At 42.7% G+C, this 27,791-nt stretch overlaps 1 protein-coding gene and 1 long non-coding RNA gene across 2 annotated transcripts in view; one reads left to right on the top strand and one right to left on the bottom strand.

Moving 5' to 3' along the window:
• The window catches only part of LOC109295975, a 36,609-nt gene extending 25,104 nt beyond the window's left edge, over nt 1-11,505 (top strand). The window contains exon 3 of the long non-coding RNA XR_002096871.1: nt 11,441-11,505. This is a non-coding gene — a long non-coding RNA (uncharacterized LOC109295975). The remainder of the gene's footprint in view (nt 1-11,440) is intronic.
• ENTHD1 (ENTH domain containing 1) overlaps nt 10,810-27,791 on the bottom strand; it is a 120,053-nt gene continuing 103,071 nt past the window's right edge. The window contains exons 5-6 of the mRNA XM_019515156.1: nt 18,211-18,678; nt 10,810-11,650 (exon numbers count right to left, since the gene is read on the bottom strand). Of these exons, the coding sequence (XP_019370701.1) occupies nt 11,049-11,650; nt 18,211-18,678 (1,070 nt within the window). The 3' untranslated portion in view covers nt 10,810-11,048. The remainder of the gene's footprint in view (nt 11,651-18,210; nt 18,679-27,791) is intronic.

Raw genomic sequence — 27,791 nt, 5'->3', positions numbered from 1 at the left:
CCCCCCCCCCCCCCCCCACTGACTTCAATGACAATTGGCTGAAGACCTGGGATAATGAATCCTATAGGATCAGTGGCATAACTAGGGCAGGGTGACCAGGGCAGCATCCCTGGGCACTGACTTGGGGTGGGGGGCAGAAAAAAAATGGCTGCTGCCACTGCCACACAGCCATGCCAGCTGTGCAGCGGCAACTAGAAGTCACTATGTGGCAGCTGCCTTGGTGCTCAGCAGCTTCATGCACCTCTACAAAGGCTGTCCAGACCAAGCCCCATCCTGACCAATTCTGCCTATTTCTGGGGTGGCATTGGCATGTCCTGAAATCCTGATGGAGCAGGGCTTATGGTCACTGTCCGCCTCCTTCTGGACAGATTTTCCTTGGCCAGGACCCTGCTTTCCACTGCGGCCCCCCAGGACTGAACAAAGGACTTTCTAGTGTCTACCATAAGTATGCATTTCATAGAATCAAAGAGAAGTAAGGCTGGAATGGACCTCTAGACATCATCTACTCCAACTCCTTGCCTGAGGCAGGATCATCCCTATCCAAACCATCCCAAGCAAATCCTTGTCTGACCTATTACTAAAACTACACAGGCAATCCCATCACTCAACTGCAAAGCACAGCACCCTAGCCTGCCACAGGTAAAGCAGGGGAACAATGGTGGCCACTGTCCTGCTGCTACAAGAATTGAGGGATCCAAGGAAGACAACCACACTCCCACTTACAAAGGCAGACAAAACCCCCACAGACCATACCAATCTGACCTTGGAATAAAATTCCTTCCTGAGCCCAAATGTGGCAAGACCCTCCATGTTTCACTGCCAGCAGGAGCACTCATACACCCCAACCAAAATCCCCCACTTTGGGTGCAAGCAACACCCAATGCTTCTGAGAAAGACAAAAATAAAATTAAAAAAAACAACCACCCTGATGTATGCAGCAACAGGATGGGGGGCACCATTCCTTCCTAGCCCCAGGCAACAAGCAGCAACGCCCAGAAGCATGGGAAATACCTATAGTAGAGCATAGCCACAAGTACGCCTACGTCATCCTTGACCAATTCTTAACCAACCTTTTCTTAAGCACCTTCAGTGATAGAAATTCCACAACTTCCTAAAAAGTCTATTCCACTGCTTCACTGCTCTAACAGGTTTTCCCTCTCCTGTTGCTGCATGTGTCCAGGGGTGTTTTTTAATTATTATTTTATTTTTGGCTTCCTCAGAAGCATTGGATGTTGCCTGCACCCAAAGCTGGGGACATGACAGCAGTAGCCTTCAAATATCTGAAGGGCTATTAGATGAGGGAGAATGTCTTTTCTCTCTAGCTTTAGAGATTACCAGACCAGTGGCTTGACGCTGCAGCAGACCAGGTTCAGACTGGATAGCACAAAAAACATCTACTATCAAGTCCCTTCTTAAGTGCCTTTTTTTTGTAGCTGAACATGCCTGTTTTCTTCAAGCTCTCTTTGTATGGCTTGCCTTCCAAGCCCTTTATCATTTTTTGCCTCCCCCTGGATCCTCTCTAACTTTTCCATATCCATTGTAAAATGTGGGGCCTACAATGGTACACAAACCTCATTTGCCTCCTATGTGACTGCATCATGCTGCAGATAAGCCTGTGATCCACCAAGACTCCTAAATTCTTTTCTGTTGTGGTGCCATCCCGTCAATGATCACCCATTTTGCAGTTGTGTTCTTGATTACTCTTCCTGAGGTGTAGCACCGTGCATTTATGAGCACTGAACTTCGTGTCAGCTCCAGCCCAGCTTTCCAATCTGTCAAAATCCTTCTGAATTGCGCTCCTGTCCTCTACTGTGTTCACAATCCTTCCCAATTTTGTGTCACCTGCAAATTGACTCAAGAAACTCTCTGTTCTGACATCCAAATCATTAGTAAACATCCTGGAGTGTCTCTTTAATAATATAACTGTCCTGTGAAAATACATACATGCAGGCTAATAAGTTGTTTTCCTGAAGTTTTTTCTTCTTCCTGAATTTACAACAAACTAAGGGGAAATGGGAGTTGCACCTCCTAGAAAAGATGGAAATGAATGTCTATGTCCTGGATATTTTTGTTGGGTTTGAAAGTCTTAGGATTTAATCCGGTCTTCACTGACTTCAGTGGAAGTCTTTGCCATTGGCTCCCATGGGATCAGAATCAGCCCTCTTATAATTACACACTCCCCACTTCCTCCTAGATCCTTCATCATTCATTTGAAGCGCATCATTTTGAAAAATAAAAGTCCAAGCACAACCCTCTTTAAAACCCAGGAGTGCTGTTTCCAATATCGGATAGCAATAATTTGATAAATTAGTTCATTAAAATGTCCCTTGTACACTCGCAATTTCTCTAATGTTCAGTGGAATTCTAGAGACAGCACAAGGAAGATGCATTCTCCCCATGGGAAGGAAATATTTAGTTCTTCCTCACATGTTACTGACAGTCCTTATTCATGTCTAGGCAACTTCTGCTGATGAAGTTTGCCTCTAAACACACTTGAAGAGAAGAACCGATGCTGGAGCACACACACCCTTCCCCTCTGCTTCCAGGTCACAGATTGCTCATGAAAACATCCATTGGCCAAATTGCAGGTGAAGAGAAGAACTGGGGGAGGCATATTCCCATGTCCCTAATAACATAAGACTTTCAGGTTGTAGCAGTTCATCCTTGAGCTATTTTGCATTACCCTGAATGCTGAACAGAGCAGAATCTGCTAGAAAGCAATGTGCAGCCTTCCTCCGTACATCTTGGCAGGGAGTATTGGAGCATGCCTATTCTGCACTTCTCCTACCCCTATGCCTTCCACTCCAGTAAAAAGGGAAATACATGGCTGAACGGATATCAATGCTAAGGGCAGACCTGTCAGTTCACAGGACAATCCTGAAGGCTGGAAGTAGGACAGTTTCTCCTGGGTGCCCCAACACCATGCTGGAGTGCACCACCACCAATTTAAATAGTTTGATTAGAAGTTGGATCGGGTCTATCCTAACCATGTATCAGTAACTCCGGTAAAGGCATTAAGCTTGAGTCGACCTGGGTGCAGATTTCAGATTGCAGGTGTGGAAGGAAGAAAGACAGGTGCCATTCCTATTATTATGCATCTGGAAAGTATTATAGCAAAAATGTGCAACTGACATGGAAATTTCCCCTCCCCTCTCTCCACAAGTTAGGGATATTCTAGCAAAAATATTTGTTATAACATACCAACCAAGGGAGATGACTGTACATCCTGAGGTAAAAAAAGTAGCTGAAAAGAACCTATGAGCCATGTATATATTGAACCTTTTCTTAGACTTTCTTACAGATCCATTGTTACTGTAGCCAGATTGGCAGTAGCCAAAGGGGAAGTTTCAGTAAAACTCATGCACTTGCAATGTGTCATCTGCCCCTGCCTGCAGCAGACCCCAGTGAGTAACGCTCTGGCTACACTACAATCAGCAGCTAGGATTGTAGCAGAGAAGACATGGAGCCTAGACTGCAGTGCAGGCTGTTCAAGCCTGCTGGAAGCCCTGGATACATATTTGGATGGCCAGCTGATATCTGTACTTCTATGTCTTCACTGTGATTGTTGCTAAGCTAGCAAGGGTAGCTCAGGGCCAACTGTGCTTGCTGTGATCTTACCTCTGATTGTAGCATAGATATGACCATAATAGTAAAAGGAGTGTCAGTTTCTCACTCTTTGTCTGCATTAGAGATTGCACTATCTCTGTCATGGTGGAGACACCTCTGTGATAATCTAGTGGTGGGAAATGTTAAATAAACAGTGCTGACTATAGTCAGCCTGGTTCTGTGGTGCTACTTTGTTCTCCACCACATGCAGCTCTGTCTTTTGTTAGAGGAGGCAGAAACGGAGGGGACTAAAGTCTTTGAAGCACTGTTGTCATACAAGTACAATTCATACTTTCCTGCTGTTGTTTTACATAATATTGGTGCCATGAAGCATGGCCTCTTTAGGTGAAGAGGCAGAGATTAATGAGCCGCATGGAAACGCTAATTTGTCTGAGTTAGAGAAGATTAATTATGTTAATGGTCTAAGCAAAGCTAATCTAGAGGCTAGAAATGTTCATTCAGTGTAACAAGGCCAGTGGTTTCATAAGGGTAAAGAATTCTACTTCATTGAAAGGAGAATCTGAAAATAAATAATGTGTTTTATTTAGAAATTGTGAGCTCCATTCATTTCTCCCTGTGCATGTATACATATGGGAGTTACATATGTGTATGAGGAAGATAATAGTGTTCCTCAACGATTGATTAATATTTTATGTTTCTCTACCTCCTCTCATTGAGGATCCCAAAGTACTTAAAAAACTATGCATTTCAGACATCACTGATGCTGAGACGTTTCCGGGATAGAACACAGCTGCTGTTTAACTTTTGACACGCTGGCTAGTCCCCTTGAGTTTTTGTACACCATGATGAACATGATCAGAAGTGGGCCCTGATTTTGCTTGTCTCAGTTCTTTAGTTGTGTACGTGAGATATCGAGGCCCTGACATTCAGAAAAGTTGAATACAAGCAACTAAAGTCAATCGGAGCGGCCAGGAAGTTGTGCCAGTCACACAAAATCTGGACTTCCAAAACTAGCTACCTTTGAAAATGCTAGATTCCTGTGGGACTGGAGAAGGTAGTAAGGGGCTAGTCTTGGAAGAAAAAAGGATCTCTTTCAGACGGGAGAAGCCGGGGAGTTAGGAGTCTAGGAGGGTGCTGTGCCCTTCTACGTTCCATCGCAACTTGATTTTGAAAATTTCCTCTGCTGACCTGCTCTTCTACTTCTGTTCTTGGCAAGTCTCACCTGCTCCCTCATACCTAAGGAGTGGGATGACCATCTGAGCAGAGCATCAACTGCCAGGAAAAGAACAGAGCTCATAGAGAACACAGGGTGGTCCACAGGTTCACAGACATTTAGGGCTGGAAGGGACCTCATGAGATCATTGGGTCCAGTCCCCTGCTCTGGGCAGGAAAGACTGCTGGGGTCAAATACCCCAGCAAGGTGTGCGTTCAGTCTCCTTTTGAAGGTCTCCAGGGTGGGTGCCTGCACCACCCCTGCTGGGAGTCTACTCCAGAGTCTGGTCACATGAACTGTGAAGAAGTTTTTCCTTGTATCCAGTCTGAAACCTTCTTCTAGTTTATACCATTGCTCCTGGTTTTCCCCTGGGGTGCTCTGGTGAACAGTTGTTCACCAAATGCTCATCCCTGATATATTTGTAAGCTGCCACCAAATCCCCCCCCAGTCTTCGCTTTTCTAGGCTGAACAGTCCCATATGATCCATGATGGAGATGTTGCTGCCTTATCAGATAAGATGGATAAAGAGTGCAAGGCTTCTCCCCATTTGAGGGAAGTCATTTCCTTTTCTGTGCGGGAGCTATGGATGATCTAGAGGTGGAAGAAGGTTCATTTTGCCTTTGTGAAGAGAAAACGGGAAGAGCGCTAAGTGTGAGGTCAAGGAGAGAACTCCTGTCCATCTCTTTCAGATGAAAGGATAACTAAAAGGATGAATATAAAGGTGTTAATTATTGTGAATGCCCTTGAAGTCTGGATACAATGTGTACTAGGCTTGCGCAAAGTGGCTAGTATTCACTCTGGATTCAGATTCAGCCAATTCAGGGGACAGTGATTCGATTCAGTGATTCGAATCACTGTCCCAATTCGATTTGGCTGAATCTCTGAATCAGCCAAGCCAGGCCCAGCCCCCGCCCGCTCTCCCAGCCCAGCAATGGCTCCCCAGCTCCCAGCACTTGGGGGGAAAAAAGCCCTGGCTCAGCAGGTGCTGTCAGGCGGGGGAGCGATCCCTGCTGCCCACCACTGCCCCATGCTGTGTGAGGGGCTCTGCATGAGCCCTGGGATCCCCCCTCCACCTTGCTCTGCCAGCCCCCACACGGATACCCTGCCTGGGCCAGCTCTGACCCTTTAAGGAAAAAAACATGAAAAAAACCGTGGACTCCCCGCTCCTGCTGGCAGGGGGCGATTCCCACTGCCCTGCGTTGCCCCACACCACGTGGGGGGCTCTGCACGAGTCCTCCGAAGGCTGCAGGAGCAGAGAGTCCTGGGGCTTTTCTCAGCTTTTTTTTTCCTTAAAGGGCCAGAGCTGGCCCAGGTGGGGCACCCGTGTTGGGGCTGGGGGTGAGGGAGGGAGGGCCAGGGGCTCGTGGCAGAGCCCCCCATGCAGTGTGGGGCAGTGGGGATCACCTCTCCACCTGGAAGCACCCAGTGAGCACTGGGGCTTTTTTTTAAAGTACCTGGAGCTGAGGCAGGCAGGGCAGCCATGGAGGAGGCTGGGAGAGTGGGGGAGATCGGGGGGGGGGCTGGCAGGAGCCCCCCATGGTCCCTTCCCCTAGCCTCCCCTCCCCCACCCCTAGTACTTACCAGCTCGGAGTCAGGGGCTGCAGCCACCAGGGACCGCCTGATTCATCAAAGCTCTCCAAATCTTTTTGGAAGATTCAAAGAGCTTTGAATCAATTCGGACCTTTAGACTGGTGCCCTGATTCCATTTGGATTCGGAGATTCGGCCACCGAATCAGGCCAAATCTCCTCCAAATCAAATCACCACCTGAAGCTTCACACAGCCCTAATGTACACCTCCCACCACTAGACAGCATTGAAGAATAGCTCCTTATCTTTCCAAAGACTGAAATATGGAGGTTTAAGATTATTCCATCACTAAATAAGGTTGCACAGCTTGTATTTTAAAACTTGAGTTTATCGTATCTGTTTTTACCATTTCTGTAATGAGAAATCTGTCCCAGAGAGTATGGAACATGAGGGTTGAGAGCTAAGAGGAGCTGCACACTAAAGCCGTAAAGATAAAGCAGGGAACTCATACATGGTCTGTGTTGTGTATCCTATTTTGGCTGGTGAGGAATTGAGGCCTTCCAGAGACCTGCGAGGAAATGCTTGGACTGTCGCCCATGAAAGGAACTTGCCATATCAACATCCCAAGGTCAAATAATTTGGTATTTGTGACTTCGAATGCCTGGTTTTATTTTCAGCTCTTTAATGTTATGAAAGGTCAGCAGGAATGAGCAACTTTCTGTGATGGATTTGCTTTTGTCCATGAAAGGTACAGGCTGCTGCTTAAAAAAAAAAATCTAAGTTAAAATGAAATTGTCTCACGCATTTAAAGATTCACACTAAACAGATACACTAGCAAGAAGCATAGGACAAGAAGTAGATTGCACATGTAGTTGAAAAGCAGGGTACACTATTGCCCAAACTGAATTTGAACAGGGTACATGGTGCAACATCAGTTGTTCCATGCCCCATCTGGAGGTGGAGGGCTTGCATTGCAATTTCTGTCAGCGTCTGCTTGTTATTCAGCTTGTGCAGATCATCAAATCCTCATCTCCTCTGTGCTTTGGTGCTGCTGGTCCTCTGCGCCTGGCTTTATTAGACACATTTATGGGTTTGGGAGGAACAGGGGATTTAATTCCCAAACGGGAACTTCCCATTAGGGGTCTTTCCCCTAAATGTAAAAGAGAATCAAACAGCTCAATTTAGCAGCAGCTACAGCAGAGCTGTGTCACTGTCTTCTCTGGAAAGGGGAGGGTGGTGTGCCCACAGTGGATTTTAATATATTTGTCAGTGCCAGACAGGTTTTGATTAACCACAGTTGTGTCTTCCACTGAAGCATGACAAACAGGGCCATCCATCCTTTCTACCACCACATGCTCCCTTCCAAACGAAACTCACAAGTCACTTATTCTCCTGTTAGTCCTTTATCAGATGGTGTTTAAACCGCCACTTGAAATCAGCCACACTGAGTCTATTATTGGCATTTCCACTTCTGTTTCCAGTTCTTAGTTTCTCAAATCGATGAACCTCTGTTATCATTATATTTATTTTCCGTCTGTGCCCTCAGAGCCATCAGCCAGTTCTTTTGTATTGGTGCACAAATCTCATTAACTTCTTGTTGTTTTTGCTTGTCTCCTAGTTTAAGAGTATATATCCTGGCTTTCAAAGGAGCTTCAGGGCTGTGGAGCCAAAGAGGCTATTCTGTTCAAGCAAGTCCCTGTTCAAGTCCCTAGAGGCATGACTCAACCAGAATATATCGGGGAGCAAATTTCTACAGCCTCTGCCAGAAAGTCACAAGGAGCAAGTGTCTATGGGTGCTGCAATATCTTTTTTAAACAGTGACGTATAATAGCCATTTTGGAAGGGGCTAAAGCAGCAGCAGTGGCCACCAAGCACCACTCCCTGAGGAAGATGACCCACTTAATGGAAAATATTGGATAGTTGTGGCAATTTATATTTGAGTTTAAGCAGCATTTGCACCTTTACATAATGAGAAGTGTATCTGAGGGATTACCTTCTGTCCTGTTGTCTGACTCTGCTAAGACTGGAATTGCTGATCATCTGCTATAACGTTTCAAGAGCATAGGAAGTGAGGTCTTTTGTGCCAGGTCTTGTTTCTCTGGAAAACTCTCCTCCTTAATTTACATCTATGCATTTATATAGCATCCTGCATCCTAAAAGATCCCCAAATGCTAAAACCAATATGCAAACTAATTGCAGGGAGTAGTGTACTCATTGCTAAAATGTAGTTATCCCTAGGATGAGAAGAATGAATTTCATTTAATCAAAGCAACATTACGCAGCGGTTCAGGACAGGAAGTAAAGTATATCTGTTTCAAGGTAAAATTGCAGGAAAGAATTTTAAGGTAACCAAAATCTCTTTATATTTTGCCTAGGAAACTGAATGACCCTTACTTGTATGAAGAGGCCAGGAAGAGAGTTCATGTGACGCATATCAGATATGCAGAACTTCTGTTTTATATTTCATCTGAAAGATAGATAGGACCAGAGGAAGATCCAGGGGTGGGTGGCAGTATAGTTGCACCCCCTTCAACTGTGTGGCACATGCACTGTGAGCTCTCCAAACTCACCAGCATGTCAGCTTAGTGCCTGCAGGGCTTTGCATGTGTCCTGAGGTCACCACATAGGCTCTGGCCACAGTCCCTGTTTTCAAGCAGCTTTGAAGTCCAGGGAGTGAATGCTGTCACTGCCCATCCCTCTTTCCCCCTGTTGCTGAATTCAGGGCAGAGTGGGAGGAAGGGAGGATGAATGCTGGTGGTGCCCATTTCCTCGGTTCTGGAGCTATATGAAAGCAGGAGTTCTGGCCAGACCCTGCGCTGACAATCTGGTGAGCTCAGAGGCCATGTGGAGCTCCAGCAGGTGTTTCACTGACATGCCAGGGAGCTCAGAGAACTCACTGGGCATGCGCCACACAGCTGAAGTGGGTGTAGCTGCACCCCCTGCACCACTATCCTAGATCTGCCAGTGGATAGGCCCTAGAGCAGCATAGGACTCCCATACACTTTACTGAGCAACCGGTTAAATATTTGCTTTAAGGAGAAATTGCCACATCCAAACTGCAACCACTACTTGCTGCAGTACATAGGTATTCTTTAGAGGTCTCTTATCCAACCAGGTATGTGGTTTGAGACTGTTTAGCTTATCTAACTGAATCATATCTGTATCTTCCTTCCAGTGAAGACCTTGATTCTTTCTCTGCTGTCCCCAAGGGCACAAGATTTGTAAAATGTACTTCCTTGTGCCTTTGGGGACCATTGCACTGTTGGATGCATTCAATTCCAGTGAAAGTAAGGTAGTTAATATTTTCTTGTCTAGCAACCCTGCTGAAGGTAAAAAAAAAAATCAAATTCTAGTTAGAGTGCTAAAGAAACCACATCATAAGTGGCTATCTAAGAGATGTGCAGAATCAACATATGTGGCTCCATGCTGTACAGCCTGAGTGGTGCTGGTGGAAATAAATTGGGTTTGAAGACTTTTTTTGACTAGTTGTCGCCGATATAGTCTCTGCAGGTGGGCTGGTGGCATTTATTTTAGCTAGCTGTAGAATTTAGTGGGTGCTACTTCATCCTCAGAAACTCCCGGTCTCCAGTCTTAAAATGGACCTATTACATTGGGCAGAGGTTGGCTGCTTAGGGACAACCAGCAGGTTCACCTGCTTTTTCTTGTGACAAGCAAGGCCAAAGTTGCCAGGCATTTTAGAGGAGAAAGATTTGTGAGGTGGCATAGTACCTTTTTATTGGCCCAACTTCAACAGGTGGAAGAGTTGACCTAATAAAGAGTTATTGATGCCCAAAACATTATCTGATGTTCTTCCCAACTATACAAGATGATCCAATAAAAATATTACCTCATCTCAGAAATCATGCTTCTCTCCCATTTCTGGAACATTATGGTGACATCACTATGATCATTTTCGAGGCATATGGAAATAGTTCTTACCCCATAGAAAAGATTCAGCTTGGGAAGGGTGCCAAGGGCTAATTCTTTGCTTTGGAAAGAAAAAGGGTATGTGGCTTTTAATATACAGGGCTGTAGTCCTTAGCTAATCAGTGACGAGAGTAACAAATAGTAGAAAAGTGCAATACAGGAGGCTGCCAGCCTGGAAAGTAGTGATTCATGTAGTTGTTATAAGTTAAGTTTTGTGTTATACGAGATGCCTTTTAGGTTCTCTGCTGGTTTCTCTTCCCCAGTGCACCTCCTGGTGTCTTCTTGTCATTTTCAGTTTTTTGTTCTTATAACTAACTTGCAACATTTTTGGTCATTAAATCTTTCACCCTCTGGCTCCTACTTTTTGTGAGTACTCATGGTTCCCCTTAATATGACACCTGTAATACTTCAAAGGGTGTGCAGACTCCCATTTTTCTACTCAAAAATGTTTTTATTTACAGTTTGACACAGGCCCAGAAGTGTAAGGACACCCAGCAAATAATAGGTTTATTGCTGATTACCAAGTAACTGCCTAGGCAGAACTGCTTACACAAAAGCTTTGTCCTGTGTGTTGTGAGAATGCCTAAGGCTGAAACTCCTGGGAAATAGATGGCAAGAGTAGCTCAAATGTTAACAGAACTCAAAGAATAAGATGTGAATAATTTATTTCCATGAAAAGAACAGAACAGCCATATGCCTTTCCGGCTGTAAATTTTCAATGCTATGAAAAAGGTCTGATGACCAATGTGAAATATATTGTTAAAGAAAGGAAATACAGAACATTCCAGTAAAGTTGAAGTAGCCATTGTGAAAATTACAGTTGACTAAGGGATTCCTTAGCATTTTGGGGAGCTGTCAAGAATTGGATCATATGCTGAACATCACTGACCACACCTGCCATCTGACTACCAATGGTTTGCAGCTCCTTGGCCATGTTACCTATATCTCCTTGCAGTCCAAAAACTGCATGTTTTATCTCTTCCAGAGTGACTGTGACTTTCCGTATAGTGTCCACGTCAGAGGAGCCTTCAGCAGAAGGCATGAAATGGTCAGACATATCTGCTTTGTTCTGCGTGGGAAATATCCCGCAACTCCCACCAGATATGCGGAGAGTTCTGCTCTCAAAACTGTTCACTTTTCTAGCAGAACCCCTTGAATTATCTGGTAAGAGATTCAGGATGCTAGTATTCTCACTTTCTTCATCAGATATCTGGCAAGGAGGAAAAGGATGTGTAACCCTGTCCTTGTGATCCTTGAGGAAAACCGATGAGGAGGGCTGCTGGGGTAAAGTCAAGTATGAAGGTCCACAGGAAGGCATAAGATAAGGATGAACTGTGTTCTCTGGAATGACCACCTTAGGGGATGAGATGGAGATGGTGGAAAAAGAAGTTGTTGTTGCAATAGAGCTGGTTAAATCTAAAACATATACATAAAAGAGAGAAAAATAAATATTTTGTACAAGATTTGCCTACAAATAACTTCTAATTTGTGGACTTTCAACTGTTGCAGTCATGGCAAATTATTTATTTAAAAAATGTCTGAAGGCCCAAACTAGGATTTGTACCTCTTTGTGCACAGAACACCACAAACAGAGCAAAGTGGCATTTTTTTCCCCCTAATAGAATTACAACTGAAAAATACAAACAGTAGAATTGGTAGGAAAATGGCATTTTACGCCCCCTCCCCCACAATAGAAAACATGTTTTTCCATTTAAGAATAATTTCCCCCATTTTAGCAAAGACAAAGCAAAACTCTTCTGCCAAAAATCAAACATTTTTTAGAGAAGCAGACGTGTCTTCTTTAGTTGAAAATCTAGTTTAATGTTTGACATAGTTACAATGGAGATGTGCTTAACTAGCCCTACCAAACAGAGAGAGGGCAGTAGAGTGGTTGTCACAAATAAACAAACAAATATGGTGATGAATTGGCCCAGCTTTGGTAGGCACATGAAGGCCTCTGCTTGTTTTGTCTAGCTACATACCTGGCACACTCACAGAAGAATATTCTCCAGCACTTGCCAAACCTGAAATTGCAGTGGTGATGGCACTTGAGGGCACTCGCAGTGACTGTTTTCAAGTTCCCTGTCTTTGGCATGCTTGAGAGAAGCCACAGGCTCCTAGAATGCCTTCACTACTGCATTTATGGATTTGGCACATGTAAGTGAGAATGGGGCTTGCTGGAGAGCATCCCTCTCAGAGGGTCCTAGGGGCACAATATGGATGTGCCCTGAGTAACTTAACAACAACAAAGAGCTATAAAAGCTGAATTTTAATGAATGCTACAGTGGTGTATGAATTTTCATACACCACTACATTCTAGGGTGGGAGCAAAACCAGAAATGAACCCTCCCCCTTACAGTATATTTTGGACTAAGATGATCACAGTATAAAGTCATACATCTTGTCTTATCAATGCTATTGAATTACCTGGGTATAGTATTGTATGGAGTAGATTATTTCAGAGCTACAAGCCAAAATGGAGAAGACTCTAACTGATGGATGTTTGGAAAGGTACAATTACATTGGGGGGGTGGGGGGAGTTCCTTGTTCGGCACTTTCTATCAATTGAAAAGAAACCAGAGGAGGAAGAAAGAGTTTTTTTTCCCCTGAGTTCCCATTGGTAAATAATCAGTTCCAGTTTGGTCTCAGCGGTGACTAAATGGGACTTAAATAAAATGTCGCCATCTAAAGATGAAGTGACACCTTAAACTTAGACCATACTAAATCTTGAAATGTTAAAGTTGTTAAAGTTAAAGTTAAAACGTGTTGTGAGTGGTCCCATGGTACGGGTTAATAACATTTCCTGCCTGCACAGCTCTGACTTGTCACTGGCAGGGAGTGGAGGGGGGTGGCAGGGTTGGTGAGCCAGGGGCATTACTAGGAACTGGGACACCTGGGTTGTATCCCTGTTGGGGTAGAGGGTGTGGGTGGTGCATCCTGGGATGCCGGAGGACTGCAAATTGATCATTTTATGTTTGTGTCATAGACTGAAGTTACCTTACCACAAGCTAGGTCTCACAGCCCAAGTTAACCCTCAACTGAAGTGGCATAAATTTGAGAAACTTGGAAAGCATTTAGCATGAGTTAATGAGCTTTAACATGTAGATGCTCACATTTTAAGTGTCCTAAGTATGATCCAAGGGTAACATGTAATGTCACCCTAAGTTTGAAAAAGAGATTCAATTTGGCTGTGCTTCACCAGCCACAGAACTCAGTAGACACATAAGTTCAGGTAGTATTTCCATTTTGGACTGCACGTTTCCTCTGGTGTCTACAGCTAGGCTTCTGTGCATGTCTGGAAGTGATCAAGTTTGATCAGTGAGGCACCTAACTCACTTAAGTTTCTTAGTGATCCGCTTTGGTGTTGGGATTTGCCTAAGTCCATTGTGTGGCTTGATCCATTACACATGTTCAGAGCATATCTAACTCATATTGACAGGACGGAATTCAACTCAGAAACCACAGTGGGGATATAACTCTCTACTTTTTGCCCAATAGCCTTATAGTTAAAGCACTCAGGAAGTGGAAGATATAGGTTTTAGGTCCTCGTTACCCTGAGGGAATTCAAACCTTGGTCAAATCAGATTGCTCCCCTGAGAACCGGGATGTCTAATACTAAAAACGTCTGAGACCAAACAAGTTTGGAGGCATGTGGCAGAGTTGTGGCTGTAGGTGGACTTAGGTTTTTAAAAAGGGGATGCAGATGGTGTGATACATCATTACATATAACAATGTGTAGTTTTATCAAGTTAAAAAGAAACCAGGAGCTTTACTAATAAGTCAAGCTATATTATTCAGTTTAAGACTGGAGTAAAAGCAAATATACATTTATTGGAATGTCCATTAATATGCTGTATAATATAGTACATATACCCCCCCAACAACTAAGCAAAAAGTAATCAAAATACATTGTTTCAGTAGTCCTGCAGTCATTGTAATTGAATGGACATCTCTTTTTCAGATCCATAATGCAAAATCTAGCCTTCTTGAACATCTTGACAGTGAATCCAATGCTTCACTAAAAGTTATTTCCACACCTGAGTTAATGTTTTTGACTAGAGTTAAAAACAATCTGCAGGGCTGTGAAACAGGAGCTACATTCCCAGGAGCAGCTCACAGACAGCAGAATTGCAAAAGAAAGGATAGCTTGATGAGCTGAACAAGATCATTAAAAAGAAGAGTGGGTTGCTAACCCCAATGGAATGAAGAGTTTAGAAGGAAACAGGTAGATTATAATGAGCCATGAAGTCAGTTGACTCCATCGCTGCTGCCTGAATAGAAATGTTGTTGCCACTGACAAGCAACTGCTATTAAATTTTGGGTGGGCCAGGAATCAAAGGGGATATTCCTGTACCCCCTGGCTCCACTCTTGGTTGTGGTGTTGCCAACTATAGAGCTTAGCTGTTTGACTCGTTTTCTTTTTTCTGGTTTTGAACATTAGAGTTTATACTTTTTAAGCTATTTTTTCTCCCCGTGAACCTGCGAACTAATTAGAAGGGCTCTTTTTAACCTCCAAATTTGTCAAGAATCAGAAGCATTAGAGTTTGTATATACCAGCATATAAAGTTCAACTACTGTATTGCTAAGGACACTGTCACAATAAGGGAAATAATTTATTATTTTGATTTGCTTGGAAATTAACTATAGTATATCTTTTGAAGAGATGAGATCTGAGCTGGCCCTACATTTTGCAGTATTTTGTATAAAGAAAAGTCATATGGGGATGCAAGCTGACTTCAATGACTCTTGTAGCACATTTATAGGATTGAGTTTATCAACTTGTTAGGAGACTGTGATGGCTAGAACTAGAGGAAATAGAGATGGAATTGCTCCAGCAAATGATAGGGGTTGTGTGATAGTGATTTTCCCTGGAGAGCAATGAAGACCTTATTGTTTCAGGTGGGTTGGTAGGGAGCAGGGTCATAACAGGGAAAAGAGTTCACTTGAGGACTGTAGAGCTCCCAAAAACAAGGGGTCCTAAATGGCTGCCTGCACAGTTAGCAAGAGTTTGAGACCGGCTGTGTGGGTGAACCATTTCCCAGAATAAGCATTCAGTTATAGTGAAATTGATACTTAGTAAGTATAAGTACAATGCAAAGTTTTATGTGAACACTGCTGAGCTCAATGTGTGATCTCTCAAGACCCAAAGGGTTTGATGCTGGCCTGATCTACATACCAGAAAGCACCTACTAAGGCATGTGACATGGTGCTAAATTGTAACAGGTGAAAATTCACATTTACCAGCAGCGCAGCTACCCATTTAAAAATTCATGGGGCTGCCCCTGGTTTTCACACATTAGTCCTGAGAGCATGGAGCTCGTGGGACAAGCAGACAGTACAGAACATCTATTTCCGGGCCTCACTGGCATACAGTGATATTGCAGTAACAGCTAAATATGTGAGTTCCTTTGCAATCCTCTTCCCCCTACTTTTTAGGACAAACTGGCGACCTATTCCACCCCAGAACTGCTTTAAGTGATACTGGTTTGTAATGGGAATGGCAGGCTATTAACCAGAGTGGTTAATCCTTCCCCCCTTTAAGGGACAATTTGGTATTGAGCTAACCTTGGTATCAAGTTTTCCTGGGGAAATTCTCAGCTTTTTCTGAGGAAAATCTGGCTTGTTTCAGTTGTTAGAGTGACAAAGGGGACTTATCATGGGCCGTGATCTTGGACCTTAGGAATGCCTACAGTGCAGTGGCAGAAAGCTCATGGCTGATGCAAAAAATCCCACCCAGTGCTCACACTCTGTGCAAGTCAGATCTGGAAATGGGGCCGTAAGGGTGCCCTGAGGCCCCTCATTGTTATACTCAAGGCCTGGGTTTCCAGCACAATCAAAAGCAGCAGCCTGAGGCTCTTCCAGAGCATTGTCAGCTCTCTGCTGCTTCAGTGTACACTTATCCTTAGTCTTCACACACTAACTTTATGCTGATGCCAGATCTCATTGCTTCCTTATACGCTGATTCCATCTAATATGTGAAAATGCAAATACAATTCAAATATTTTTTCCTGAAGGATAAATAAAAAAAAGATGGTGTTTATACTTGCTCTAATAACTATAAGCTCAGAGAACAGGTTTCTTTTTTTCCTTCCCCCTGCCTCAGGCCACTAATAATATGCTTCTCCTTACCAGTATCTAAAAAGTAAATGCATATATAATTCTTAGTGACAGATATTCAGGAAATACCTTTGTTATGTTACAAATTCTATGTACAACTAATAGAAGTCTTTACAGCCTGTCTCTGTTTTCAAATGTCTGCCACCAGGTGAAACAAGCTTTTAAAAATATTTTTTCCCTTAGAGTAGAAAATCCACTTGATGACATGTCCATGGGTAAATGGCCTCCTCTTCTGTTCTGAAAATACCTGGCATCTGCTCAAGTGATGACAATTTAGTTTCATTTTTGGCAGTAGTGATGCCTTATTGAAAGTACAGCTTGCTTCCTGTAGAGGTTCCAGCCTCTTCAAGGCAGTTACTTTAACTTTAGGGTACTGTTCAATTTGTTTTCCACACATTTCAAAATAGTTATGCCCCAAATTATAAAATCAATCTGGTTCAGTGATCTACTGAGAGTCTGATATGTTGCCAAGAAGAGAATGGATACCTGCAAGCCATCCTCCACTTTCCAGGGATGGAAACACTATGCATGCAGCCCAATACTTTTGGTGCTGAGGGAATAAATAACATCATGCTGGAATGGCATGAATAGAAGCCAGAAGGGAAAGCCGCCTTATCCAGAACACCAGGCAGACTCAACACAGGAACAGTGGGGGGAGAAGAGGGGAACAATGCTAGTACAAGTCTTTCAAAATGGTTACCAAAAGACTGTGGGGTTTTTTTCTTTTTCATTTTTGAGAACATTTCTTGGAGTACAACATTTTTCTAGAAACCAAAATGGAAGTGTCAAAAATGCCAATTTTAAACTTTAAAAAGCTACTTTCAAAAGTAATTCACTGTTTCTCAATACACGAGAAGTGTTTCTTGACAAGTGAGCCTTCAGAACACTGCACTGACTAAAATGAAGGTATTCCCTAGTCCCATCTCATCATTCAGAAGCCTTTTTTCTGACAATCAATAACTCTTAAAGGTGTGAGCACAAGATTACTAACTCCTGACATTTTTCTGTTTATAGAAAACTTCTCATGTGAGAAGAAAACAAATGGGTTTCATTTGTTCACCTGTCAAACTTATCAAGCTGCATAGTATCAAATATGAGGTGGGTCAGAGGACTGGGGGATATGGAAACTTTTACTTCTCAGTTTCAAATTAGTTCCATGTTGGCAGGGACCAAAAGTCATTTATTATTATTGATAGTTTGTTATTGGCTTAGGTGAAATGAGTTTGTGGTCCCTGTTCAAGTAACAGTGAAGTGGTTGGTACTATTTAGCCCTCCTTGTTAGCAGTCTCAACAGAGCCAAGTCCTGAATGGGCTATGGAAACTGAATTCCTGTCAAAATGTGGGAGTTGAAGAAGAGTAGGGGATGGGAGTGAGGAAATCTTTGCTGTGTCCCTAACCATGTGCTATCTATTCTGTAACTGCAAAATTTCAATTTGAGGGGCTCATAACCTTAGCACTTTTCCCCAGCACTAAACTCACCTAAAATAAATTTTCAAGTGCTCTGGTAAGCAGAGAAACTGGTTACTAGATGTATTCTATAAATGTTTGCACTGACTAGTGATGTTTAATGTTATATATAATGACTGAAAGGAAAGCTGTTACTTAGCTGTTGGTTAACTGATTGCCAGTTAAGTAGCTTAGAACAATTAGATTGTACACCTCACAAGAAACAGCAGCCTGTCTGTATTAGCGGGAGATAGTACTAGTATCTTTGTTACAGTATAAAATGTGTTAGGGTTGACTTGAGTTCAGTACTGTCACCTAACTGACATTCTTCAAGAGCTAGAAAGAGGATCTAGCCTGGAAGGGGAGCTAACAAAAGAATTTAAATACAAATGACAGGAAATTCACAAACTCACCTGGCTTTGGAGAAGGATGAAGTGTCATGCTAGCTGTCTGCATGTTTCCAGATATGGAGGTGTTGAAATTATTGAAAGTGGATGTAACAGGCCCAGGGAATTGTTTAGAGGAAGCTGGAGTAGATTTCAGACTGTCACTGTTGGTTCCGCTGTCCTCCATAGGATCCGTGGTGTTGAATGTAGGAGAGAGGTAAATGGTTTCCACAGAGTCCTCACTACTAGAAGAAAGTAAGTCCAATTTTGAGGTATTTTGGCTGGTTTTTGCTTGGACTTCTGGGATTGATAACCAAGGATCAAGAAAGTGTTTTGCAGTTTGGAGATTATTTGCATCTGACTGCTTCCTTGAGGGAGGTTTCAGAGTGATTGTAGAAACAGGATTTCTGGCAGTGTTGTCACCTCTCCTGCTTCTGCTCCTGCTCCATTTTTGTGAAGATGGTAGACTTATCTCTGAGGAATAGGAAGCAACACCTGTAAAGCAACAAACGAGAATGATTCTACCAAAAACATCTCATGTCTTAGGTGCCTTTCCCAACTTTTCTCAAGTTAGGCAGAATTGCTCAGTGTTACTATACTGCACTGAATAACCATAATTTCAAAGCATTTTATGATATATTAAGCACTACAACTTCATTTTTTTTTTATAGAGAGCAGTCAGTGCAGGGAAGTAAATTGCATCTCCTGAAGTTATTGAATGAGTTAGTGTCCTGTCTGGAGGTCTCCACTGCCAATAGTGCAGTTGTTTGTCATGATACCAGAAAAAATGTGCTAATGTAACATTCTAATCACTACATCTAATTACAACTAAGCATAAGTTACTAACTCTAAGTGTCTTGTGTGTAATTAAAAAATTAACAATCAAACAAGAAGATGCAATCTTGATTGTCATCTTTAACTACATCAGACCATGTGATTCAACAGTGGAATGAATGAGAAAGGCAGTGACTCCTGAAATCCTTAAAAGTAAGGGTTTTTTAAGTTAGCTAAAATGAAAATTAAATTAGCCAAAATATTACTTAGCAGCAATTTCTAAAAGCCCCTGTTTTTCTATGCTTTCGAAAGGGGATCTAGTTCCAGTTTCTTAAGCCAAAATTCAGGATGCCTTGCTCCCCTAATCATGGAATCAGTATGTGACCAAAATGGTTGCATTGTGGGTTTGATATTAAAAGTACGAAAACTGGCATAAATATCTTGATTAATTTAAGATTTGGATGCATGACTTCAGTTTATAGTATCAAAGATCCTTGTACACTTGCAGTAGATATAATTTATTTTATCAGAATAATGTTATCTGTGAAGGAAGTTTTGGGTTTTTTTGCTGAAACTGAATTTCTAGACCAAATCTATCATTTAAAATAATTTTATTTGAATAGATGTCATACTAATGGAATTAGCAAGGAATCAAATCAGTATAGTACTACAGATTATTACAGCCATTGTAATCCTCAAATACTAGTCTCCAAAACTGCTTTTTTTTGCCAGGCTTGTTGCAAACTGTGTGTATCAGTGTTCTCCCCGAGATCCCATTATAGGCAAGGTGCTCAGATTGCTTTGTAGACATATATACAACTGTGGAATGAATGACCCAAATACAGCTGCGAGCAGTGTAGCTTGTTTTTAGCAACACATACTATGCAACAACAATAGTCCACATGTGGAAAACTAGCGCACTTCCTACATGTGGCAAATAACTGACATGAGAAAATAACTTTATGTTGGAAATTTTAAAATGCTTTAAAAAAAGTGAAAGTAAATTAGTCCAGAGAGTTGCAATTGTTTGTTTCGGAGATCATGGATAATTCTAGTACTGCTGTTTTTGTCAACTTGAATGCTGTGTGACTTGTCAAAAATCAAAAAGTGCAGGGTTATAATAGTGTCTAGCAGATGAGATGCATCAACAAGCAAATGTTCAGACAAGGTCACAGGGCTTCAGCTCTTCCAAGAGGCTTCCACATATTCAGTGCATCAGACATACTAACTCTTCTAACCTGCTTAAACAATGCAAATGAAATTAAGACTATCTTTTAATGAACAAAGAAAGTGGTGTAAGTCTTGCTAGTTACAGTACAATTTAACTTAAGCTTCAAATGAATTCACATATCACTGAATCATCTGAGGATAGCCCACCTCAGCCCTCCCATTTCCAGAAGAAAATCATCTAAAATAATTAATATAGATGCAAAAGGAAGTATCAGTGCAGTTTCTTTAGTGATAATGATTTGTTGGATCTCTCTTGGCATTTAGTAACAATTTTGAAGTTATGTGTTCTGTTAATTGTGGCATATTCAAGGGAAAGCAAATCTGGCAAAATTAAGTGCTGGTGACATGCTAGCAGTGGAAGCAGTTTATCAGGCCAGCTGTCTTAGTTAATTCTATAAGGCACAACTGTGAAAAAGAGATTATTCAGTGAATTCTGCTGGAATCCTTCATGACCTCGTGTTCACTGAAATTGTTTCATTAATGAACAGAAGACATAAGGCAAAACATCCATATCAAGGTTAGCTGAATTAACTAATGCACTTTTTTAGAATAATTTGGTGAGCAAGTAGAGGATGTATTCATAGTACTGATTTCAAGAATAGACTTGTATCATTTTGTCCAAATTTATTTGCAGACAAGTAAAGCCAAGATGTTTTCACAGAATTTGATGATAATGTTGGGACAACGCTGCATGATGATTGTGTTGATAGCAGTGATGATGAGGGTGCTTATTTTGATAAAGCTGTAAATATGGAAAAGCAGAGATGGCTTGAATTCAACACGCTTTGACAGTACTTTCAATTAAAATTACCAATAGGGTTCCTTATCAAGAACTCCTTTTAGCTTATAATGATAAATGTAAATGAACTGAACATGTCTACAACTGATCATGGAAAGATTTTCAAGCTGCAGGTTTGCAATAGTATTTTGTAGTTTTTGGTTTTTAACTTGTAAATGTTGAAGATAATTATGCAATACAGTATCCAAATGACCCAACAACGTCAGGAAGCTCCTATTTCTTATATATGTTAGTTAGCTTAATGTTATTGTCAAATTTATCTATTCAATCTTGTTAACAGAGTGTTTGATCTCAGCTTTTGTGTTGTTTGACAGAGTTCTGTAAGTAGCAGATGACATGGCTCATGCTATTAGTGAATAATTTATAACCCCTTTATAACCCATATCTACAAAAATCCATAGCAGCCTGTGACAGCTAATATCATAACACAAATTCAGCAGTGATGGATAGTACTTTTCATGGGACTGGTATTTCATTGCTCCAGTATCCACATGCCTACAGCTCTGGTCAAATTCTGAATAGATTTGCATTGCCTTGCACATAGTCAAAACTAAAAACATAATTAAAATATTGCTGCCAGCTATACTGAAGAACAAAGACACTTACATACTTGCAATAGACATGAGTAACTGGAAACAGCAACTCTATCAGTGAAAATTGTAGAGCCACTTCTTATTTACATATGTTGTGGCTGACATGACACTAACCCTTGGTCAGCATGCCATGCAGAAAGTTCATGATCTGGCTATTTGAAGTTCAATCCATTCTATGTAGCTCCTATTCAAAAGTCAAGATTTGTAATAGTATGAATCTTGTGAAACAAGCATCAGATTTCCTCAATTCTGATCAGGCACTGCTGTTGACATCTGATCAACTGCTATAAATGAGTGTGAAAAAAAAAGTGTAAGGGACCTGGATAGAAACTTTAGAAGAACATCGCTTCATTGTAACATTAGGAGAAGACCACATTGCATTAGGAACTATGTCATTCTTGTGCAACTGGTTTTAAGACAGTGGAGAAGATGGAAGCACAAGAAGACTTCAACACTGTAATATCCAAAGGGGCGTACACATGTACTAACTTTCTGTCAGTTAAATTGATTTAACCTTTTTAAGTTGACTTAACTGTTAAAGCATACGCATGTATGTGGAACAGAGTCAACTTAAATGCAGCACAAGATAATACACCTCTGACGTGTATTATCTTGAGTCACAATAGTTGATATTGCTATGTATCACAAGATGGTTGCCACCATGTCACAGAGTTGTACATGTGTGCGCTCTGATGTGGCTTAACTTAAGTCAGCTTAGTTAAGTTGCCTTATTTCAAGTCAACCTAAATTCACCCCAAGGAAGCATCCACATGAGCTTGCACACGTCTGTTGTGGTGTCTCAAAGCAGTTTGAGATGCTGCAGAAGGCATCCCATAAACTAGAAAATGTTCCCTGTGCTGCATATTTGCAGTGTGGACTCTAAATTTAGTCCAGGGAATCCCAGTATCAAAAAAAAAAAAAAAGTGCCAGAAAAAAGCAGTGTGAGGCATGCGCTCCGAGTTTGCCTAGAAGCAACTGGAGGCCAGGTCCTCCAAGGAGATGCTTTAGCACCCGGCCAGAGGATCTCCATGGCTACAGCATCCCCCTGCTGCTCCAGCATGCTGAACAAAATTAAAAGTGGGGCAGGGCTGTTGGCAGTGTCTCCAGAGCTGGCTGGGACCCAGCATCTGTCCTGAATTGCTCCAAAGCCTGCCAAGCACCTAGGGTCTGTCCTGGGCCCAGGCACAGGAGCAGGACCAGTACCAGGCAGGCTGCCTTGCAGCCACACACAGGGGTCAGCTGCGCCTGTGTCCCGGAGGCTGAGGTACCCAGATCCCAGCTGCAGGCCAGCAGCAGAGTCAGGAGGACCCAGAGGCTGTGGCAGGGACTATGGGCAATCCTGGTAAGCAGGGATCTGGGTTTTCTGTTTTCCATGGAAAAATGCAGATTCCCATTTTAAAAGGGAAACTCTGGGTTTCCCCATTTGCAAACTGCTCTCTGCAGGCTGGCGGAGCTCCAGCCTGAAAGAGCTACTTGCAAATGGGCAGTAAACCATAAGCCAGGGGCAGCCACAAAGCCTACCCAGCCTGATGGTGTGCACGTGGGGGGGCCCTAAACCCAAAATGGGAAAACCTGAGGGGACTCCTGGTCCCAAAAACCACTTGGGGGATATGATGGGCCAGGAGGGAGGGGTGGAAGTGGCAGCAGGGTTGGGTCATGGGCAGGGTGGGGATTGAGGTGGCAGCAGGCTCTACTCTATGTGTGTGTGTGATGGGCCAGGGGTGGCAGCAGGAGTGAAAGAGAGATGTGGTGGGGAGTGGGACACTCCTGGTATGAGCTCGGCTTGGAGCCCCCATAGAGCAGACTGTGCAGGTAGATGCCAGCCTGGAAGAAAAGGGGTTTTCCCAACCCAATCCCTGAGCCCGAGTCAAGGGCTTCGCAGGAACAAGAAGGGAGGAATAGGCTGCAATCGGACCTGGACAGGTTACAGGCATGGACAGATGAGAACAGGATGGGTTTCAACACAGACAAGTGCAAGGTGATGCACCTGGGGAGGAAGAACCAGCACCATACCTACAGGCTGGGGAACTCCCTTCTCATCAGCTGCAGCTGGATCCACATGCTCATGAGCAAAGGGGGAGCTCTGATTTCCTATGATAAAAAAAAACAGAAGCAAATGCCAAAGTATGTGTGGATGTACCCCAAGAGAGCTGATTCTTTCCCAGAGTGTACTTTTAAAAGAACCAGACATATTCATGGGGTCACAGCATGTGTAGTGGTGGTTACTGAAGAAAGTCCATTCTTCTGCTCATTCATACATTAACTTTGAAAAAAATTTTAATGAAAGAATATTCATAGTTTTAACTTTGGTTTGTGCTTTTAGAGAAAGATACTCTTATTCTTAATGTTTGTTCAGGTACCTTGGGAAGGAAGGGGCAGAAATAATACAATGATTTTTGTGACCAGAGGACTTGTGAACTAAAATAAACAGTTTATGGAAATTGCTTCCAGCAATAATCTGGTTGTGTTTGCATTTGATTTCCTAAAAAGCCATTCAGAAAGACCCAGCAAGTACCCGTTTTTCAGAGTCTTGGTATTTCACTTGTTCTCTGTACTAATAGGTCTGACATTCTTTTGTTCTTCACAAAAATGGCACGAAAAGCATGCCATGCACACATGGAATACAGTTGATGTTACTGTCACATTACTATCTAATGAAAAATCTATCTGTTATAACTGATGATCTCGTGAAGACTGAACAAGTTATTGTTTAACTCTGTGATTGCACCAATGATGCCATAGCTATAACTGTTAAAGCAGACATATTAATACTATTTTCCAATAAAAGCAAAATGCATGCCACTTGCTCAGACTTGAGTGATTATAAAATATTCATGGAACAGCCCTGTGGGTTTAATTGCTGGCACCAAACATTCTCAGATACAATTGTTAGCAAATCCAGAATCATGTGAAAGAGGTGGCTGGAGAGTGGGTAGAATTGTTGATACAGGCTGCCCAACAGCTGATGCTGTTTGAATGCTTGTCAAATGTGGTTGCAGGAAAAAGCTGTAAATGTCACAAGTCTAGTCTACAGAGTAGTGTTCTGTGCTATTGTGGTAGTAAATGCAATTAGGTGTGAAGCTGACACGTATATAAAAGACTATTTGCAAAAATCCAAAAGCCATATGCATGATGCATCGTGATGTCATAATGGAGACACAGACTTCATTTTTTATGTTGTTCCTGCTGTGATGGATGGACAGTTAGATGTAACATGAGATGATTCATTCAAAGCTAGCTCTGAAAATTCAGTCAAAATGCCACATTGTTACACCTTAGTCTCCACATAGGCTGGCTATTGATTGGCTGAAATATGAACAGGTTCATGGAGAGTTATGTAAAAACCCAACTTCTGCTTTGTTTGGTCGTGGTCTTTAAGGACATGCCTTCAATACAATGTAGAGTAATATCAGTATACTATGTATTATGCTGCTGAGAAAGTGATCAATTTTGCAATCTAGTGCCACCAGGATTAGTCCAATATGATCTCATCCAAAAGCTGTTAGATAAGATGGCTGTCAAAAAACCTTTTGACAGTTCAGATTCTCTTGCGTCAGTGCCAGGACATGGACAGCCAGAGATGGGGCCAAATGGGGAGCAGGGTTATTGGATAAGACTACAAACCAGAGTTGAGGTGGGCAAGCAGAGTCCAGGAACAAGCCAGATGAGAAAACGGAGAGATTGTGAGATGAGCAAAGTCTATGAGCAAGCCAAGTTAAAAAAACAGAAGAATGGAGTCTACAAGCAAGTACAGTCAGAAAACCAGGAGGTCAGGAAGCAGGAAGAGTTACCAGCGACACAGTCTAAGATTAGGAAAAGCCCCATGGCCCAGGCACTTCCTGCTCCTCTTCCTAGGCTTATGTAGGGGAAGTCAGATGATAAGAGCTATCCACTTATGTGTTAAGGGGTGGGGAGAATCAGATACTGAGGAAGGCTTTAGGCAGGCCTCATCCAAGCCTTTGGGGATAGCAGCTGTGCTGGTTAGGCCAAGGAAGCGAGTTCAAAGCTAGAAGCCTGACACCTTGTCTTATCAGCACATTCACAGAGAGCGCATCTACACATTCATTAATGTGCCATTGCTACTGTGCATTAAGTTTAATACCACTAATATGAGGTATTAGATAAAGGTGTAGTAGCTGCACTAATGCACAGTAGCAGAGGCAAACTTTTTTGTGTGATGCTTAATGCACAGTAAACTAATTCTACTGCACATTAGTGCATTAGAACGGTTTTTGCCATGACACGCTAGTGCTCAGTAGAATAGTTCACTGCGCATTAAGGGGTCTTGAATAGCTGCGCCCAGAAAGATTGGTCCTAAAGTTCATTTCTGACTCCATCAAATATAGAAAGGTTGGTAGCGTGCCAAAACAGAAGAACTGCATCGGCATCTGATGTGCGTGACATGCATCAGTTTTGCCTTGGGTTTAATGCTGTATGTGGCCCTGCTAAGGACACAGTGATGCTGGTAAGGGGCAATAATGGTCGGACGCCACTTACTAACTTGGTTAACATCCAACTGCAATGGCAGCAGCACTCTGGGTGTCACTGAATACTTAATCTAATATAGTTGATGAGCTGCTTAGGCCAGATGTGTGTGTCAAACATCTGGTCAGTCCATAATGCTCCTCCATCTGGCCCACTGGAGTACCAGTAGGCCATGGAGTTTGAGGGCATGACCAGCCACAGAATCTGGATCTCTAAGGTCTCAGTGAACATGGCCTCAATAGTAGGAGGTTGAGCAAGCACTGCACAACACAGCCTTTTGTCACCCTACAGTCTGGCCCACCACTGAGCTTGGCCCACCATTGCTTGCCCCACTGCCACTATGGTGGGCCCCACCATTGTGGTGGTTGCTGCCACTCCATGTCCTGGGCCAGATGCAACCTGCAAGAACCCTCCCCCGCTGCCCCCAGTCTGGATCTGGCCTGGGGCCCAAGGTGAATTCTTTCACGCTTTCTTGGAGCATGAAACAATTCAGGAAGAAGTCCTTGATGCTGTGTATATGCTGAATAGCAAAGCTCAAGGTTTTGATGGTGTTCTAGCAAAAGTCTATAAACTAGGATTTATAGCTCTGAGTGAGAGTCTAAGCAAGCTCCTCTGCTGAATCTGTGGGGAGGGGGTTATCCCTTAAGACCTAAAGCTGAAACCATAATTAAGATCTATAAAGGGAAAAAAGAGAATGAACTGAGTGCTATAACTATCAGAGGATCTCATTCTTAACAACTTCAGGTAAAAATATTGGCTTTGGTACTCCTTTAACTGACTGCTTTTTACTCCCTGATAACACATTCTTAGAGTCTCATTAGTGGAAATGTTTGGGTTTTTTAAATTTTTGTGATCGATCCAAGAGACATGCTGTGATCAGAATTGCCACCTGTATATGGCTTTTATTAATATCAAGATAACCTTTGATGCAGTCATGTCTTCTAGCCTCTAGAACCTGCTGAGTAGGCTTGCGCACCCTGAAAAGTTTCCCATGTTCCTGACTGAGCTCAATGAAGGAATGAACAGAAAAGCAAACACTAGCACTGGCCTATGTTTGCTTTTTTTCTTCCTCTAGTGGTGTGAAGCAAACTTACATTCTTGGATCCTTTTTGTTTATGTGGTTCTATGCAGCATTTGTGGAAAAAGGAGTTGGTGATATTCCAGTAGGCGTGATTGAACCATTAGTTGTAGGATGTTCCAAGCAAGATCAAGAGTCACTATGCAGCTGCTTCATAAGGCATTCTACACTGATGACTCTGCTTTAGTGGCCCATTCCAAATAAAACTCACAAATGATTGGCTGTTTTACAGCAATAAAAGACAGATTCTGGCTTAGTTTTACTGAAGGCTAGCATCATGCTTAAGCTGTCAAGCAGCAAGAGTTGTGTCACCCATATAGTACATTGGTGTAGAACACGAGTTGGCAACGTTTTTGGGCAAAGTGCCAAAAACACCTGCAACCTCAACTGTGATATGACAACTATTGGTACAAAACTAGATTAAAATGATAAAGCACCCTGTTCAAATTTGCTGATGAAACTAAGATGTGGGCGGATATGGGTACGCTAGAAGAGCGGAATAGGCTGCAATCGGACCTAGACAGGTTACAGGGGTGGGTGGACAAGAATAGGATGGGATTCATCACCGACAAGTGCAAGTGAAAGCCTGCCATGCCCCTGCTCCCCCGAAGCCCCCAGAGACCCCCCAGCAGCTGCGGAGCCCCCCACC

The sequence above is a fragment of the Gavialis gangeticus genome, unplaced genomic scaffold (assembly GCF_001723915.1).
Source record: "Gavialis gangeticus isolate Ggan-Ray unplaced genomic scaffold, GavGan_comp1, whole genome shotgun sequence".
NCBI classification, from domain to species: Eukaryota; Metazoa; Chordata; order Crocodylia; family Gavialidae; genus Gavialis; species Gavialis gangeticus.
The sequence above is the reverse complement of the archived record's forward strand: the minus strand, read 5'-3'. Positions and strand labels throughout refer to the sequence as shown.